The following is a 20,254-nucleotide window of genomic DNA, read 5'->3' as shown; positions in this document are numbered from 1 at the left end:
CTACTTTTGAAGAATCCTTTGATGTGCCCAAGCCTATGGAGGGGTGATTCCAAACCCATTTAACTTTTTTAAAAGTGTGAAATGTCTGCAAGTTCTCTGATCTGCTAGAGGAGACCGAATCAAGGAGAAAAAAAGGCCGCTTTCTCTCCCTAGCGGGACCCAGGTCGCTGCCTGCTGCTGAGCAGACTTTGTATACGTTGAACGACAGAACATTCAAAGAAAAAAAGGAAAAAAGAAAAAGTAGCGAGCACCGAAGGGAGGCCGCCGGGACGGCACGTGACCCGGGGGCGGGGCCTCGCGGGCCGCCAGCCAGTGGCCGGGGCCGGGGGCGGGGCCGCGGCGCGGGGGGCGGGGCCTGTGCCCGCGCAGCTCACACCGCGGTCCCCTTATTTGGATCTGCGGGAATGTGGGCTGGAGCTGTCCTGCCGCGGTACCAGCCTCCAGCCTGTCGCCGGGACTGCCCCTGACCCAGGCGCGCCCGCTGCTCGGTGGCAGGAGGGCCGGCGAAGCGCCATGGCCTGCATCCTGAAGGTAACGACTCGGATCTGTGGCTCGGACGCGTGGTTGGCCAGCCCCTTGCTGCTAAAAGGCACGGAGTCAGCCGCGGTCCCACCGCATCCTCATCTCAGTTGTCTTTTCCTGGCGTTGATTTTCTTTTTGTTCCTTTGGCAAATGCATATGGAGGGAGATTCTGAAACATGCAGCTGGCATAGCTTCTCTTCCCACCATTCCTGCTTGATCGCGCCTGCATCGAAGGAGCTGCAGACTGTTGGCTCCAGGGGAGAGCAGGGCTGTGTGCCGAATAAAGGGGATGGCGAGGAGGGGAGGGGTGCTCCCGCGGGTCCTGCGGCTCCGTTGCCTGAGGCCTTTCGGGGGCCACAGAGAGAGGAGGAGTGGCTGGGCATGGGTTATTGGTGATGAGCGGGATAGCACTTTGAATGGGGGTGAGAGTGAGCAGAGCGGGGGTCTACCGAACATTTGGCCATGTGAAGAGAGAAACTTCTGAGTTTACAGGTAGTCCCTCAGGAATGAGTTTTCTATGAGATCTGCTAGCTCTAGGTGCTATTAGCTCTACTTTGGAAAAGTTCACAGGAGAATGTATTTATTAGTAGAGAATCTTGGACCCTCTTTTTGCTCAGAAATTTGAAAAGACATAATGATTTTACTCCCTATCAGAGTCTGCTCGGCCACCCCTTCTTTGTTGAGTTTTCTTTCTCCAAGTCTGGGTTCTTAGCCTGGACTGAGTATCTTTCTGGGTTCACAGTCTTGTGGCACCAGGACTTGGTGTGAGTGCCTCACTTGAGAACTTTTCATCCCAGGGGAAGAGGTTTTTGTTTGTTTATTTTTTCGTTTTTCTGCACTACTGTTTCTACCCGCGTCTAACCTGACTCCTGACTGCTTCGATCAAAAATATCCACAGCATGAAGGTTTCCGGGGCCTTGACTGGAGAATGCAAAGGCCTATTTGTTCCAAGCGTGGGGGAGCTGTGTGTGACAGAGGAAAACACCAGAAAACAATTTTTTTGTTGTGTTATTGTGAAATAGTGTTTGTTTCTCTGTAGGGTGATTTGAAGCCATCTACTGCTGTACTAGTTACCTGAATCCTCTTCCAACATGTCTTGGTGTGAATGATGCAAATAAGAGCCTAACCTGGTAGAGTTTGTTTCCATTTCTTAGAGTAAAGGAGATGAGGTATTTCCTGTGACTTTCCTGAACTTCCTCTGATTTCCGGCTATTTTCTGAGACCTAACAAACGGTAGCAAGATAAGGTGGGTACACTATGGAATTTTTCCCTTGGATAGTCTGAGCACAAGAACTGAAATATGAAGAGTCATCTCTACTATTTATTGTATTATTAGCTGAAAGGAAAGTTGAGGAGCATGACATTTATTGTTGGCTGTCTTCTTCCCATTTGGTTTCTTGCCTGCCTCACCTTGCACGTGTTCCAAGCATTCTTAATACACATCCCAAGCTACACATGAGTCTGGTCAACCTTTCCTTTCCAGCACCTCACACTGACCTCAGACATTTAGGGCATATCTGCGTGCTCCCTATTTTTCTTCCACTGGAACTAATTTGGGATGCAGGCAGGTAAACTGCAGAGAGCAAAGGCTTTGCACTCAGAAAGACCTTGGTCTGAATGCAGGCTCCACCAACTGCTACCTGCCTGACCTTGGACAAGTGACTTAAATGTTTCTGAGTCTCAGGTTCCTCAATATAAGATCAGAATAATAGCACCTACTCCCCAGGCTTGCTGTGAGGATGAAAGAACATAGAGTATGAAAAATACTTCGTGGTGTTGGCATTTAATACGCGCCATTTTTTTCTGACATATAATAATAACTACAGTTTAATTAATCCTTATTGTATCTTCAGCCTGTTTCATATATTATAGCTTTTATTCTTAGAACAAACCCTGCCAGGTGAGCATCATTGTTTAAAACCCCATTTTACAGATAAGGAAGCTGAGTTTTCTGAGTTTGAGAGATTTGCCCAAGGCTACAGGGTTAAGGACAGAGAACCTGTATTTAGACCCAGATCTGCCAACCTTCCTTATACTTTAATGCTGTTCCCTGTACTTCCCCAGGGGGTGACTTTTTCAGATGTCCAAATACCGTTCAGAGTCCTTCCCACCTTTGAGAAACAGAGTACCTTTGTGCATTGATGGCCTAGATGGCCTGCGGTGGGCCTCTACCCCTTGTCTTTGAAAGGCCATACCTGGTGGAGTGGAGAGTCCAGAGACCTGGATTCGGAGCAAGCTTGATCTCCGGTGTATGATTTTAGATAGTTACTGCAACTTGAAACTCAATTTGCCCTAGGTATAGAATGCATAAAATTATAATAATTGTCTGGCAGGGTTTTGGGAGGGTAAAATGATGGCCTTTTTGTTTTTTAAAGGAAACATTGTCCACCCTGTGCCAGCCCTGGACTTGGTTTTGGCATCACAAGATATGTAAACTATTGACTCCCTTCTCCAGTGGCTTACAGTATAGTAAGGGGGATAGCAAAGTCAATGAATGTTTATGTACAATGTGAAGAAGAGCAGAGGTCTGTGGAAGACATAATGTGCATAAGGTGCAGAGGGAGAGAGAAGGAACCCACTCATCAGGTAATCAAGGCAGGCTTCCACTTATGATGTTGGAGCTGGGTTTTGGAGACCGAATAGGATTTTCTGCGATGGAGCTTCTGTTTTAGAAAGATAACTTTTGAGGTAGTGTCACCTTTATTCTGTGAGCAAAAACTAATGTTCTTAACGGATTTTTGAGGTAGATTTTATTATCCATTTTTACATATGAAAAAGCTGAGATGCAGAGAGGTTGATTAAAGCATCATTATTTCCTACACTATGGACCTTAATAGAGGGAATCTCTCACTAGCTAGGAGGAGAAGCCCATGCCATAGCAGTGAAGGGTGGTCTTTGGGGGCATACAGAGCTATCCCCTCAAGGTATTGTGCATGGTGAGGGCTGGTGCTCATGCATAGAGCTGGCTCTCATAAGAGAATGATGATTACCTCAATAATCATCTAATTGTGGAATACATACTCCACATGGCATGGGCTTTGAAGCTAGAAATATGTGGGTTTTAATTATGGCTCCACCACCTACTAATTGTATAACCACAGGTAAGTTTCTTGATTTCACTGCCCCGGTTTCTGAAATGGGGGTGACCACGCATTCCTCAATGGATTATTCTGGGGGTTAAATGAGACTATCTACACATTAGAGAGGACAGGCTAGATATACTGCAGTAAAAACAACCTCAAGTCTTAGTAGGCTCATTTCTTGCGATGCTCTCCTGGTAGCTGTGCCATTGTGAACAATCAAGTCAGGATCAGTCTCTTTCCATGGGGTGTTTTAAAAGTCTTTAAAATTTGATAGACAAGAAAGATATTTAATGTATATTTATTTGATTACTAGTGAAGTAAGCTTTTAAATTTATATTAGCCATTTGTTTTTCTTCTTTTGCAAACTATAGCTACCTTAAAATTTTATGTAATAAACCTTTTCATATTTTCTTTTATGACTTGTGCCTTTGGTCGGCCAGTACTTTTTAAGCACAGTATCTTGTACACCTTCGATACTTAACAAATATTTGGTGAGTTGTGTTCAGGTTTTTTTGCATCCAGCCCTGAAGTGGACCCTGAGTGGACATGGAGACACAAGACACTTGTGAGTCGTTTCTGCCTTGGAGAAGGTTATGGTTTTGCCAGGTTGATGAGACTTATGAATGTGAAGTAATTAGACAGTATCACAATAGGTGCATGACAAAGCTATTGTCATCTTCTCCACCAGTCACCTCTCGTTGTAGAACATTTATCTTGATTGACGGGAACTTGGATGAAGGTTGATATCAAGTTATGAACTTGGTGTCTTCTCATTTGTTCTTCTTCCCTCTGCCCTACACCTAATCCTTCACCATATTGCATCAATTCTATCTCAAGAAAATCTCTCAGATCTGCCCATGACTCTCTATCCTAACTCCCTTCGCCTTTCCAGAGCCTAGTATTTGGTCTGTATTTTGAAATAGCCTCCTTTCCTTCCGGCTCCTTGCAATCTTGCCCATCTTCCACCTCGCTCTCAGAGTATTGTGCTGAAGTGCAGTGCTGATCAAGCCATTTGTAGGCTTAAATGCTTGTCTTGGCTCCCCAACCCCTGTGGGATAAACCCAACTGTTTAGCTTGGCATTCGAGTTCCTTCAGAATCTGGCCCCTGCCCACATGTCTGGTCTCACCACCTCCTACTCCCTTAGCTGTGGTGCAGACACTTATCTGAACTTACCGAAGTCTGTAGACATAGCACCTCCTTTCACAGCTCTGTGCCTTTGTGGTGTAGCGTAGGGATTGAGCGCCTGGGCTCTGATGTCAGACCAACCTGTGCCAGTCTTGAGATCTCTAAGCTGTAGTCTCCCCATCTGTGAAATGGGAGCAACAATAGTGCCTCCTGCTTAAGGCTATGAGGAATACATGAAGTAGTTTCTAGAACTAATAGAACAGAACCTGCCATACAGTAAGTCCTTGATAATTATTAGCTATGAATTGTTATTGTACATGTGTTTTCTCTGCAGGAAATTCCCTCTGCTATCACTTTTCCTCCACTGACAAAAGTTCTCCTTATCTTTCAACTCCTAGCACAGTATCACAGCTCTGGTCAAGCCTTGCCCTGCTTCAGCAGCTTCCTCTGTGCTCCCATGGTCGTAGTGCTTGTCACTGTGGTAGCAGGTGTTATCCTGTCCTGTCAATTAGCTCTTTACATGCCCGACTCTTTGTTTGACTATGAACTCATAAAGAGCAGAGGCCTTCCGTGGGTCAATCAGCTGGTGTTCACTAAGCATCTGTAAATGAATATTGTTCTTGCTTTAAGTAAGATTACAGACTCACTTGGAAGGTAAGTAATTAAACTAGTAATTCAAAGTATGCAAAGTATTTTGAAAGGTCTACCTGGAGGTATGGGGGTGTTGGTAGTTACCTAGTTGAGTCTCGGGGACAGAAAAGGCCTTATCTTATTCAACTTGGTATCCATAAGAACTAGCCTAGTAAAGTGTCCCCTAAATGTTTGTTAAATGTGTAAATGATGTTATTTTTATTTTTTAGAGATGCCAGTTATAGACATGGGCCTAACCTGTCCTTCTCTATACACAGCTGAATTCTTCATGGATAAAGCCTAAATTTTTCACTCTAATATATAGCAAGCATTAGAGTTGATCAGTTTGCTCCTTAAGTTTCTTCTCGGTTTGTTTCTTGTGGATCTGTTACCGCTTCTCATATAAAATCTGGAGCCAATTTTAAATCAGGAGGGAGGGGGAAGGGAGAAGAAGACGGAAGGAGGAAAGAAGGAAAGCATGGGTGTGGCTTATCTTTTATTATGATCAGTTTGGTTCCCCAGGTTAATGGGAACAACAAAGCAAAAGCAAAAAACCAAACAAAAAACTGACATCCACAACCACAATTTGTGGTTCTCAAACTATGAGGTCTGAAAGCATTTGAAAATAATATGGCTTCGCTGAGACTGGAGAGCCACAGAGACTTCACAGGTACACAGGTTATAAATCTGAAACTCTAAGATAACCCCAGCAAGGAGAGCAGACAAGGCACTTTGTCTAAAAATCTGCTATGACATTTCTTTCTGCTGCCCTGAACTGCTGAAATCTCAGTAGCTGCCTGGTGTAATTTTCAGTCTTAGGGTGCCTGAGCAGAAGCTTTTGCAGCTTCCATTTGCACACTTCGGGGAATGAGTGGTTTATGTGAAAGCAGTACTCTTTGGATGAATTGATAACACAACAGTAATAGTTGCTGTCTGTTGAACACCTCGAGTGCTCAGGCTGGGTTCTGTGCTAAGTGTTTTATATACATCATCTCATGTACACTTGTATTACAGGTGAACATACTGAGGTTCAGAGAAGCTAAGTAACTTGTCCCAGGTCCTGTGGTTAGTGGGTGGTGAAGGTGGAGTTCACCCTGGCTCTGCGTGCTTATGTAATGTGTCTTTTACCTTCGGTGCCAATTAAGTGAATGTTTATAGGGGTTTTGAATTTATTTCACCATCTTCTAACCAGGCAATACTCAGTCTATACAGCTTCCTAACACCCGCCTGGCGGGGATCACTTTGACCTGCTTTATTTTTATTTCTTCCTTCCTCAGAGTTTCCTTTGTGACAGAGGAACTAGAGGATATAGAGGGGCCACAGAGACTGGGGAGATAAAGAAGTTTCTAATTCTTCCTCTAACACTGAATAGCCCTTTGACCCTGGGCAAGTCACATGTCTCCCTGCCCCCTCGCTAGAGAAACCCACATGTCCCTCTGGGGGTGGGTAAAGGAGAAAGATGCTACAAAGTTGGATTTACCATTAGGCCAAGCTTCAGGGCCCCTCCCAGGCTCTGGGAAGAGATCCTGGCATTTTTGTATTTATAATTTTATATTCATTTTCTTAAAGAGACTCACAAATTGTATAAGCTTCAGGCTCCCCAACCTGGATCCCCCTGGGTGCCGTTGGAGTCCAAAAGAGAGGATGCTTATGAGTGCACTTTGCAGAGCAGAATGCACTGTACACATGTGGTAAAACTATTATTAGCATTATTAATAATTAGATAACAGCTTGAGTCAAGGAAACCTGTCTTGGGAACTGGTGAGAGAAAGAAGGGCTTAAATTTGAGGACGAAGCTTTCCAGTAGATGGGGAACGTTATGAAAGTCATGAAATCTCCTCCCCAGGAGGGAACTTTCTCTCTGTTTGCAAGGATTTAACACACACTCTGCTGAGGGCTGGGAGTTGGATGAGTTCTTTTCTGTTTCCCGGTTTCAGGGAAAAGTGGAGGAAGGCATTTTTCTATTTGGAGAGAGTAGATTTACAAGTGCTACCAGGATCCCATTACAGAAAGCTGCGGCTGGCTCCCCGTTATTAACAGCCTGTTATTCGGTGTTTGGATTATCCAGGCCCTGTCCATCCCCAGCCATTCTGCTGTACACCTTTTACGCATTTTACTGCCAATTAGCACCTCCGCCAGCGCCGGGAAAGGGAGAGGAGCAAACCCCCAAAGGGGTTCATTCCCCTCCTTAGCTGCTCCGTCAAGGTTTGTCTGCAGGAAGGTAGTTACAGGAAAGGGCTCAAGTGAGGTGAAGGATTATCTGTGCTTTTACCATTGTTCTCTCTCTTCCTCAGCTCACGGATGCAGAGTGGGCTCTGCTTCTGATTTTAAACTGATTTAAAGTCGCTAAGTCAGAGCTTGGCCTAGGGATCCAGAGACTTCAATAAACAGCAGCCCCAGGGTAGCTGATGTTCTCAGAGGGACCCTTTGCCCCACACCCCGTTTCTCCAGGCCTCGCTCTCATTTCCTGTGTGGTGTGGAGGGGTGGGGGCTCACAACATCTGGTACTTGGAGAGTGGGGAAAGTTAACTCCTACAGAGACCACTCAGGGGCCAGGAAAAGAGAGGGCCTTGTGCTTGAGTCATGCTAGTGTGTGTGTAAAAACAATGTGTGTGTCTCTGTATATACAGAGTAGATATAAATATAGAAAGAGAAGTACGCACCCACATTCATTCAATCATATCTTAGTATTGACTGAGATTTGAAATCTCTTGCACATACAATCCTCTTCTGGAAGGGACTTCTCTCTAATTTCAAAGGCTATTTTGTTTCCTAGTGAATTTATTAGCTGTGGGTTTACCAGACACAAAAGAAAAGCTCCTTTGGTTGGTTTGAAAACTCTGTTTGCCTCGTGCTCTAAGATTGTGATCGCAGGAGAATTAGAAATAAAATGTGCATGTCCTGCAGTAAAAGGGAGTCATCATGTGGGATTAAAATGTGCACATGGAGCTCATCTTAGGTTTTAAGGACTGGACTGAGCAAATGTCTGTCTTGGGACGATTCCCCTCCTTGGGACAAGTGGGACACACCTGCGGAGAGCAGGGCTGCCCTTCCTGGGATCGTTGTTTAGGTTCTTGGCCCCAACGATGTGCTGGACTCGAAAGAAAGAGAAGTGAAGGTCTCTATTTATGAAGGGTTTGCCTTATCAATCAGGGAAAATGGTAGCCAGGAGCCAAGGGCTGTTCTCTGAGTTGTGGGCAGTAAGGGGACTGTGGGGGGCAGAGTTCAGAGCTGGACCGCCTGACACTGCATCTGATTCAAGCTTTGTGATGAGTATCAGTCATGACAATAAAACCTTTATTTAACGCTCTGCAGCAGTGCTGTCCAGTAGAAATACAATGTGGGCCACTTTTGCAATTTCACATTTTCTAAGAGCCATATTTTAAAAAAAGCAAAAAGGAGCAGGCAGAATTTACTTTAATACCATATTTTATTTAACTCACTCCAAAACATTTTCATTTCAACATGTAATCAATATAAAAATTATTAATGAGATATTTATATTCTTTTTGCATAAGCCTTCAAAATTCAGTGTATATTTTGCCGTTACAGCATATTTCCATTCAGATGCTAAATTTTCATCAGAAATACTTGATCTGTATTTAGATTTTATAAAATTTACAGTCAAAAAAAGTAGATTCACACATTCAAGTTGCTCCAAAGATGCTTAAGTTTTCCAAGAGTTGAATCGAGTATCAGTTTTCAAATGTTAATTAAATAAAATAAAACAAAGTGAAAAATGTGGTTTCTCAGTCACACCAGCCATTTCTCAAGTGCTTAACAGCCAAATGTGAGTAGTGGCTACTGTATTGGACGGCATGTCCATCCAGGTAGTCATCCTCACCATCGGAAGGGACCGCTAAACTTGGAGGCAAGGAGAGCAGTGTAGGGGGTGGGGGAAGGATTGCCTCCTTGCGAGGGGGATGGGGGGGGTGGTCAGAGGAGAGGACACCCCTGTTGGTCAGACTCTTGGCAACCAAACAAAAGGAAATGATGAGCACGGAAGGAGCACCCAACCCGGGGACACACTGGAGCCTTTGACGAGCCCTTGATATTTCATCTGAAAATGGAGTCCTAGGTTTTCCCATATCCTGAGCCTGTCTGACCCCCAGGTGTTGAGCAGCTGTGGGTTCTCCCGAGGGAGTGCTGCTTTGGTCTCAGTGTGGTGGCAGGAACTCCCTGAGGCTTTGAGGTCAGAGACAGACTTTACACACTTTTGTTTGAGTCATTCCTTTGCTCCAGGAGGGCCATATGGCAGCAATTTAGACATCCAGAACAAGCCACATGTCTTCTTTTAAGTCAAGAGAATAAGGTGGTTGGGGTTCCTTTGTACAGTTTTCTGCTTTTTTCACTGCTTGTTGTGCCTCCATAAATTCAGCAATATCCTAATAGATGGATGTCCAATGGCGCTTAGAGCAAATGAGTTTGTGAACCTGAAGCTCTGTTTTGCCTACACTTCCTGCTCCACTTAATCTTCCTGGATCATAGAGTGTTAGCATTTTCTCATAAGATGAACATTTCCTTATAACAATGACCGTAGGTGGTGTTTGCTGAGTCCTTCTCTCCAGCAGACAGCCTGTCAGATGTTGTGAGATAAGATTTCAGGATGGGCGTTATTACTTTCATCTGACAGAGGAGGAAACTCTGCCTCATATAACTTAACAACTTTGCTAATGCAAGAGCAATAGACCAGGGTTCACAAACGACAGCCCTTGGGCCGAATTGCACCCCCTGCCCCGTCATCACCTGTGTATATGGATAGCCCATGAGTAAGAACGGCTTTGGCATTTTTAAATGATTGAAAAAAACTCAAAAGAGGAATAAGATTTCCTGACGACTGAAAATGTATGAAATTCAAATATCAGTGTCTGTAAATAAAGTTTTATTGGAACACAGCCATGCTTATTCATTTCCCAGTGCCTATATCTGCTTTCATGCTACAGCAGGAGAGTTGAGAAGATGACATGTGAACTGTATGGTCTGCAAAGCCTTAAATATTTACTAACTCTCTCTTCACAGAGAAAGCGTGCCAGCCCCTGTGCTGGACTGTTAAGTTCTTTCAGTAGACTGTAAGAGCCTGGTCAGGGGTGGTGCGAGTTCTCTCACATGTGGCCAACACTAGCCCTGAGGCCTCACACCGTGAATGTCAGGGATATGGACAGAGTGTGGAGCCAAGGACTCTGTGTGGAAGAGGAGACTGAAGCTTCGAGAGGATAAGTCACTCCCCAAAACCACTCCAAAGCCTGATCCCTAAGTCTGTTGCTTTTAGCAGATATGCTGACTACAGTGCTTCCCAATTTGAACTGCACCAGGACCCCCTGACGGACTTGCTACATCAGAGGTTGCTAAGCCCCACCCCCAGAGTTTATGATTCTGTAGGTCTGGGGTGGAGCCCAAGAATCTGCGTTTCTAACAAGCCCCCAGGTGATGCTGATGATGGCCATCTGTGGACCACACTCTGTGTAGCCCTGCCATTCTACATCCTGCTCAGCAAATGGTTGTTGAGTCAAGAAAGTCTTCAAACCCATGCATGCCCCGACAGAAACTTACTAGAAATGTAAGTCCATTGAGAAATTTAAGTCAGTTGACTTCTAATCAGCTTTTTAGGCATTGTAATCATTTGATTTCTGCCCCCGTTGTTCTCATTAAACCCCAAGACTCTACATGCCATGCAGCTCAGGCCACCATGAATATGGAATTGCATGGGTCTCTGTGCCCAGCAGCAAGGGGCTGGGGCTGAAATGAACCCGTGCCGGTGGCATCCTTCCTGTGTTTCTGGAAACTCAGTTTCTTTCAGATCAATTTAAAAACAGTTTATGATAATTTATAAACCAGGAATTTGGTTCCTGCTGATTGGGTGTCAAACCTTTTTCACTTTGCTGCCCCCTGTTTCTCTGCTTTCTAGCAAGGAGACATGGGGGTGCAGGAAACAGCTTCTGCAGTCAAATTGTACTGGCTTTGGTCAGGAAAGTTAATGCGTTAGTGCTAGAGTTCGATATCTTAATTATTGGCTTAGTTAGTCTCATATTTAAAAAGTCATTATTTAAGGATTAGGAACGGGGAGAGCGAAGACTGGTGAAAGATGATAGCCTTTTTTTTTTCATGTTGATGATTCATAGCCTTGTTTGGGATTTTAATAAGTAACAAAAGGCATTGGAAACCACTGATTTAATCTCTTCTTATAGGCTCATATTGGCATAAAGAAGAAAATAAATCTCTAAAGATTTCCCTTTTGCTTTCTCTTGGCTCTCTGTTTTTGTGCCCTTATTTGTTATGCAGCCCATTTTGCTGATTTCCCCCTTTCATGTCTGGCCTCTGGGCCCCTCCCCAATACAGGTGTTATGGGGAATCAGTAGCTAGTGTGTCTAGGGAACCATAATGTCAGCTCTCTGGAAGGGAAGCCTTCTAGAACTCTATACCAGGTAGATAAAGCCCTCATGCAGAGTCCCAGGATGTAAGCCTTCCCACTAGGAATTCTCTGGGAAATGGGACGCATTTCTGTGCCTGGTATAAAATCATTGGTGTGGCATTCATGACAGCCGGTGGATGTCACCCCGCACACCACACCTTTGCCACTCCCTGGAGGCTGACTTTCCTACTATTCGTGTTTGCTCTTTAATTGCTGACTTTCTCGACTTGTTGTCCTTCCTTTCCCCATGTTTCTAGGAGAAAATTCCTTCCCCAGGAGCAGCGAGTACCTGAGCCACTGCACCTCCTGCTGCCACCTTGTTTATTTTCCCTCATTCCCCCAGTCGGGAGTCAGAGAATCTCTCTCTCCTGCCCTGGTTTGTGTCACTTCGTTAATTGTTCCTTGGCTGGTTTGGTGCGTGTTGAATTCCGCCGTGCGGTTTAACCCTGGCAGGTTCCTGCCTGTGATTGCTGACTTGTGGGTAAAGGAAGGCTTGTTTCCCTCCTACCCACCTTTGACCCTTGAGATCAAAACCTTATTTAAAGAAGTGACATGCAAGTCCTATGCCACTCTAGGTTCTGTGTCAGAACCGCTGAAATTCACCATATGTTCTCTACATTTGATGGGTTAGGGGGTCTGTGTTTGACCCTTTTTCCCTCTGATCTTCATTCAGCAAATAGAGACTGTGAAGGGGAAGTTTATTATCAAGCACCCAGAGAAAATCCAGGTTCTGTGGGGACAGGAGGGCAGAGGGAATGGAGATAAGAGGGAGGGTGAAGATTTAAGCCCTTCTAAGGGAAATTAGGGTCTGTATGAAAGATAATATTAATAGTAGCAATAGCTTATGTTTGCTGAGTGCTTACAGACCCTGTGTTGGGGCTTTTTATTTTTGCATTTATCTCATTTAATCCTTACCAGCTCATAAGGTAGGTGTGATTATAGGTTCCCATACAGATGAGGAAATGGCGGCTTAGCGAGGCTCTGTGATGTCCCCCAGGCTGCGCAGGTCAGCAAGGAGGCTTTGAACCCAGGAGTTTGGTCGAAGTGAAATACATGTAATAGGATATATTCCTATAGTCACACATGGATGAACCTATTTGTGACTTGCCCACAATAATAATAACTGTAATGGTAGAATAACATCATGAAACATTTTCTGGCACTAACTTTATGGTACGTACTGTATTTAAGGCATACACATGATTGCCTTTAATATTCAACAGTCCTGTTAGAAAAATCCTATTATCATATCTGTTTTACCTGTGAGGAGCCCTGAGGCTTCGAGAAAGCTCAAGTTCTTTGCCCAAGGTCCCGTGGCTAGCGAGTAGAAAATTTGTGGGACCATATTATTTTTATAATGATTACTGTTATTAGCTAACATTTACTGTATGCAGTCAGTCCCAGGCACTATTCTCAGCACTTTACATTTATTAACTCATTTAATCCCTATTTTCCAGATACAGAAACTGAGGCACAGAGTGGTCAAGGTCACCAAACTATTTTTGGCAGTGGTGAGATTTGAACTCACGCATTTTGGCTCTGGCGTCTGTGTATGTAACAAACATGCGTGTGCCCACAAACTCTGTTTTGTTTTGCCCCTTTGGTGGTTTACCTCCTAGTGCAGAGAATCACTTAGGACTTTTGAAATCCATTCCAATGTGAGTTCAACTTACTTCAAAGGAGCTTATTAAAATAAAAAAGATTGCTTGGTTTTTGACTTGAGGTAAACTGGATTAAGAAAACTTCTATGAGGGTTTTTTTTTTTTTTTTAAATACCTTTGAAGAATTAGTTTCCTTGTGGAGACGGCCTTTGTACTTGAGTGTGAGCCCACTCTTCTGACTGGGTGAGGCTGCGGGCAGTTCCCCTCTTGACTGCCCTCGTCTTCATCGCCAGTCCCCTCCATAACTCCACAGGGCAGCCAGAGTGACCTTTACAAAGGAAATCAGATTCTGGCAGTTCTCTGTCTAAACGTTTTGGTAGGTTTCCATTTCACTTGGGACAAAATCTAGCCTCCTTCCGTGGCTCACAATGCTCTTGATCTTGCTGCTGCTTATTCCTGAGAAATCATCTGCACCTTGGTCGACTGCTCATTTTCATTCCATCCCCTTCTTGACCACGCCAGGTTCCTTCCGGCTTCAGAGCCTTTGAGATGCTGTTCCCCTCTCAGCCATACCTTGCCCCCACCTTCTTTTTGAGCCTATTTCTTCCCACTTGTCATGTCCCAAATTAAAGTTTACTGCCTCAGACAGGCCTCTGCTGATTATGCCAAAGAAATATATCTCTTCCTGATATTCCCTATTGTGCTTCCCTGTTTCTTGTGTGCCTAGCACTTCTGAATATATGAATATATGCATATTTGTTTGTTTGCCTGTCAGTCAAAAGACTGAACGAGCAGGGATCATGATTATTACTCTGTATCTGGCATCTAGCATGGTGCAGTCAACAAACAAATGAATAATTGAATGAATTAATTTCAAGCCAAAAGAATAGCACGTGCAAAGATGTACTGGAATAAAGGAAGAGGTCATTTTGGGGAAGAGTGAAAAGTTGTGGACGGCTGTCGCCGAGCTGGTTTTGGGAGCTGGTGGAGACGTATGGTTGGGGTCAGATCGTGAAGAATGGTGTAAGTCCTGCCAAGGAGTGCAGACTTTGTGCTCTGGAAATGGGAAAACGCTGATGGTTTTAAACAGATCATTAAATGCAGTGGAGGTATTGAGTCAGGGAAAACAATGTTCTATTGTCCTACTATCTCTGAGAGCACTCAGACTCCTTGGATTGACTCTGGTCATTGTCCTTTGTGTCTGGAAATTAGTTGTCCCAATTATGATTTTGCTACAATGATTGCATAGGCAGAATTTCAAACAGAACCCTGGAAATTAAAATGTGCCAAAGACGTAGTGTGCTTGTTTATGGCAGAGCTTGGTTTTTTTAAAACTACCAAATGGGGATGAGCCAACAATAAAATAAAACTAAACATTTTATACAAATAAGTTATTAGTTGTTCAGGTTGTTCAACTTTCCATTTAATGAAAGGAGTCTTAAATTTGGGTCATGTAGGTGACACATTGCAGACTTTAGGCTCTGTTTGGTAGAGCTGACTTTTATATTCAGTTGGTAGTATTGCTCTTGAGGAGGATGCTAGGTAGTTCTGCCCCATGGGTCATTATATAATGACTGTCTTTGAACCCTGCCTTGGAAGGACAATAGTAGTGTCCTTACAGCAGCTATTATTTATTGAGCATCTACTATGTGGCAGGCACTGAGCCAACATCTTACATTAAGTGGGTAAAACTTCAAAGAATTTGTTTGAGGTGAATGTATTCCCATTTTACAGACTGAGAAACAGGCTAAGGGAAGTTAAGTAATTCTCTCAGGTAAGTAGTGGAGCCAGGGACCTAAATTCAGCTCTGTCTAACTCAAAATGCCCTGCTTTTAACCCTTTTAATCCTACCTCTGAGGAGGAGAGAATCATATAGGACTATGGAGATGAACTATAATCATAACTACACTTTGAAGAAGCTTATGGAAATAATTTTGATCTGAGTTAGACTGAATATAAAAAAATCAAGGAATTCTAAGAACATTTTTTTTGATTTGAAGAACTTTGAAGGTAGTTTACGCTTAGGGCATTTTCCCTAACCTGTTTAGCTGAGGTCATACCTAGTGGGATTCATTTCCCTGATGAGCAGATGCTTGAACGGAATCTTGATGGATGAGCATGAGCTTTTTCAGGCTGACTAGTTGGGATGGCTGTGCCGTATCCACCTCCTGGTCTCTCTACCCCAGTCTCCTCTTCACTCACCATTCTGGACTCAGCTCTTGACACAGCAGCCAGAAGGTACTTTAAAAAATGTATATATAAGATTATCTCATTCCCTTGCCTAACTGGTCATATTCTGGGAGGAAATGTTTGCAAATCGTATCTCTGATAAGGGGTTAATATATAAAATATGTAAAGAACTCATACAACTCAATAGCAAAAAACCAAACCATTGGATTAAAAAATGGGCAGAGGATCTGAATAGGCATTTTTTTCAAAGAAGACATACACATGGCCAACAGGTACCTGAAAATGTGCTCGACATCACTAATCATCGGAGAAATGCAAATCAAAGCCCCAATGGGATTCCAACCTCACACCTCTCCTAATGGCTGTTATCAAAAAGACAAGAAATAGCAAATGTTGGGGAGGATGTGGAGAAAAGGGAACTCTTGTGCACTGTTGGTGGGAGAGTAAATTGGTGCAGCCACTATGGAAAACAGTATGGAGGTTCCTCAAAAAGTTAAAACTAGATCTATCATATGGTCCAGCACTCCCACTTCTGGGTATTTATCCAAAGGAAATGAAAACATGATATTGAAAAGATATCTGCACCCCCGTGTTCTTTGCAGCATTATTCATAATAGCGACAAACACAGAAACAACCTAAGTGTCTATTGATGGATGAATGGGTAAAGAAAATGTGATATATATATATATATATATATATATATATATGATGGAGATTATTCAGCCACAAAAATGAAGGAAATCCTGCTAGCCATTTGCAACAACATGGATGGACCTTGAGGGCATTATGCTAAGTGAAATAAGTCAGATAGAGAAAGACAAATGCCTTACATGTGGAATCTAAATAAAATAAAATAAAATAAACCAAAAACTGAACTTACAGATACAGAGAACAGATTGGTGGTTGCCAGAGGTGGAGGGGCAGCGGGAAGGATGGGTGAAATTAGTGAAGGGGGTCGAAATGTACAAACTTTCAGTTATAAAATAAATAATTCTTGGGTATGTAATGTCTAGCATGGTGACTGCAGTGATTAGTACTATACTGTATATTTGAAAGTTGTTAAGAAAGTAGATCTTAAAAGTTCCCATCACAAGAAAGAAAATTGTAACTATATGTGGTGACGAATGTTAACTAGACTTATTGTGATGATCATTTTGTAATATATACATATATCAAGTCCTTATGTTGTATGCCTGAAACTAATATAATGTTATTTGTTAATTATATCTCAAGAAAAATGCATACAAGATGATCTCATTCCCTTGCTTAACTGGTCAATGGCTTCTGTTTCATTTGGAATAAATTACAATCCTTTTATCCTGACTTTTATCCTGACTCCACGGGCCTGCGTGACCTGCTCTCACCTCCCTCTCCAGTCTCCTCTAAGGCACTCAACCTTCCTCTCTCTGTTCTAGCTACTCAAAGATCTTTTCAGTCCCTGGACCTGAAACAGGACATTTGTAGGGGAACGGTGGGTAGTTCTGTATGGCTGGAGATTAGACTGGACTAAGGGGGCTGGTGGGAGATTAGCCAAAGCAGTTTGGACTTGACCTTGTCCAAAGAACACCTTTGGAACATTTTGAGTAATGGAACACTTTGAGACATTTTAAGCACCAGACATTTATGTGGTGGAGCCATTGGTCTGGGCAGTAGAATATCCTGTTGTCTTATTGACTTTTTAGAGTGTTTGGAGTCCTTGCATTGGCTCTGGTTATTGTCTTTGTATTTGGAAGTTATTTATTCTGATTATGACTGCACAGGATAATCTCTACCAGAAGCCTGTAAGTTAAAACATGGCAGTGCCATTTCTCTCCCGGGGTGTGGTGCAGTCAGTCACAGCTAAGGCACGTGTTCCTTGAGATCAGGGAGCTGGCCTGGGGTCTCCTATGGCTCCAGCCCACAGTTGTGTGACCACACTTTAATGAGAATGTGGCATCTGTAAAATCTGTAAAATTTGGATATAAGCAAATTTATCAATTTTTTGGAAAGTGCTAATAAAAGTAAAATATTCTTGGCAGATAAAGCTATTAATATAGGTGTTGGAATTTTCATTTAGCCAGAGCAGTCCTGAATTTAGAAGTAATCATTTGAGCCCTTAGATCATTGATGGCACAGTTCAGGGTCTTTCTGATGTGGATGAACAGTTAATATTTGTAATCTTAAACTGTGGTTTGGGGGGAGTGAGGCGCTTCTGACCCATCGCCTGTTAAATGTGTACTGTGTCCCAGTCCTGATTGGGGGCAGTTCCATATTATTGCCCTTGAGGCGGCCGTTTCATGAGCAGTGCTAAGCGCACACCCTCAAGCCCCGCGCCAGATGTGTGTATGTCAGTTAAGCTTCAACACCTCTGGGACTCTGTTTCGTGAGCCCCCTGTGAGTTTGTATGTTAATGGGGAAGTGCGAGTTTAGAGAAGTTAAGTGCTTAGAAATTAAGGGTTTAGAGAAGTTAAGTGAAAGAATTAGTGGATCTAGGGCCAGGAGTGTAAATCAGTTCTGACTGACTCCAAGACCCACATTCTTAACTCCAGCCCTGCCCTTGACATCAGCTGTCCTACAGGCAGGCCAGATTGTAAACACATAGGTAGGAACAGAGAAAGAGATCTCCTTTCCTGTAGACCTGAAATGAAAACGTCTCTTGGGCCATCTTGTCTGAAGCCTATCTTTCTGTCTTGGGCTTGTCTCTCTGGTTAGAGATGTACTTTGTTTTGCCTGATACTTTTTTTTTTCTTTTTAAGTAAGTAGTACAGGCATCAGTCTTCTGTAAACTCAATCAGAATTAAGTAAGGAAGTTTGCTATTTAAAGGACCTTGTGGCTAATCCCTTGTAAAATAATAGTTTGTAATTGAATATGAATGCTTTAGTTATTCTGTTTCATCCCTTGACTTTCAAAACAATCATAATAGCGAAAGCCAACCTTTTTTGTTATGTACCAGGTGCTCTTATAATCGTTTTTTGTGGGGGTTTCTAATCTGATCCTCACAACAACCCTGTGAGATGAGTGCTGTTCTTGTGTCCATTTTACAGAGGAGGAAACTGAGAAGCAGAGATGCAAGGTGAAGGGATGGCTTCTTGGCATGCGACCTGTGTGATCACAAGACCCCACGCTTAGAAGGGCCCCCCGCTTGAATGAATGTTCTACAATTGCTGTCTAAAAGTTCTTCATGATTTTGAACAAAGGTCCTCATGTTTTTATTTTGCACAGGGTCCTGCGAGTTATATAGCTGGTCCTGCCTAGGTGAGTTGTCCAAGGTCACTCAGGGGTGAGCGGCAGAGCAGGGTTCAAACCCAGCCAGCCAGCCTCAAGCTTGCACTCCTTCATGGACGCGCTCCAGCTTCCCGTGCCCCATGTTCTTAAAGCAAGGGACTCCACCTTCTTTTCCCTTGGGCCTGTCGTTAGAGACAGGCGGTTTGACTCATCTTTGTTGAATTCTTTGGATCTGAGCTTTGCTTGTTGGGCTGTGTCTGATACATACAGTTTCCTGACTAGGTAGGAGAGCAGTGGGGAAGATTTGAAGGTACGGCAAGAATTGCACCTCCTTACCGTGGTGAAAAATCGTAGCCTAAAGATCAACAAGAATAAGGTGGAAATGCTGTAACACATTTGTTTTGTACAACTTCACCGGAAAAAAAAGAAAAAGAAAGCCCCACTGCATGTGAAGGGATGGTCCCTCAGCACTGCTTCTCTGCATGCGGTGCTCTGCAGACTGGCGACACTTAATTACCACCTACAGTTTCATGGACTGTTTTACAAGAAGCTGCTTTTTCAGCCGTTCATGGATTGCTATAAAGGGAAATATAGAAAGATAGAAGAGGATTTCCATCATGTTGGCGAAAATCATCCCTCCATGGCCTGTGGCTAGAGCCTGAGACTGCCAGAGGTACATCGCTCGGTTTTCCAGAGAACTTTCGTGAAGAGGCAGAGGCCAGCAAGACGGCAGAGCTCGGAGGTGGAAGGAGTAAGGACGCAGATCTGAGTGTAGTTGCCACAGGGCACCTGGGCTCTGACCGAGGCGGGCATCAGCCACAGGGGCTCCAAGAAAGCAGCTGACAAAGTGAAGAGGAGTCTAGGAACCTCAGGGGAGTTACCCAGATGGAGAAGTTCGAAAAAGCGTCCCAGACGGAGGGAACGGTGCATGGGATGCATGAAAGCGTGGAGGTGAGGGAGGTCATGGTCAGGGTGAGCTGCAAGCATTTGACCCTGGCTGACGTGTCGGAGATGACGTTGGGGAGGTGGGTGGGGACCAAATCCTCATGAACTTTGTATGCTAGGTTAAGGAGTGTGAATTTATATCCCAAGGTATTAGGGATGATGATGATAGCTACCATTTATTGAGGGCTTCCCCATAAGTTACAAGTATCCATGTGGTCCCTGGTCACGTGGATACCTGTTAAAGGGACGTGATGTGCACACTCAGTGGTCGTTATTAGTACCTGAGATGCCTGGGGACTCTGGAGTCAGTGGGGTCCCCACTCTGCCATTTGCAGCCCTGGGATTTGGGGCAGGCAGCACACCTTTCTGAACCTTTGTTTTCTTGTCTCCCGACTGGACGTGGTAATCATGTCTCCTCCACTGTTTGTTGTCAGGAACAATATGAAGTAAGACTATGTACTTTGTATAAATAATGTTTATTGTTTAAATTGTCTCTAGGGTAAGAAATTTTATTTACTACTTGTACTCTACTTTTGTTTTTT

The 20,254-nt window shown here is 43.7% G+C and overlaps 1 protein-coding gene across 8 annotated transcripts in view; it reads left to right on the top strand.

Moving 5' to 3' along the window:
* The first annotated feature begins 324 nt into the window (after nt 1-324).
* ST6GALNAC3 (ST6 N-acetylgalactosaminide alpha-2,6-sialyltransferase 3) overlaps nt 325-20,254 on the top strand; it is a 498,406-nt gene continuing 478,476 nt past the window's right edge. For all 8 annotated transcript variants that reach the window (XR_011438880.1, XM_023641833.2, XM_023641831.2 and 5 more), the window contains exon 1: nt 325-531. Coding sequence is in view for 7 of the 8 variants with exons in the window: in XM_023641833.2 (XP_023497601.1) it covers nt 514-531 (18 nt within the window). In the remaining variant the exon portion in view is untranslated. The remainder of the gene's footprint in view (nt 532-20,254) is intronic.

This window comes from Equus caballus, chromosome 5, assembly GCF_041296265.1.
Source record: "Equus caballus isolate H_3958 breed thoroughbred chromosome 5, TB-T2T, whole genome shotgun sequence".
Lineage (NCBI taxonomy): Eukaryota > Metazoa > Chordata > Mammalia > Perissodactyla > Equidae > Equus > Equus caballus.
Note: the sequence above shows the minus strand (reverse complement) of the source record. Positions and strands in the feature narration are given on the sequence as shown.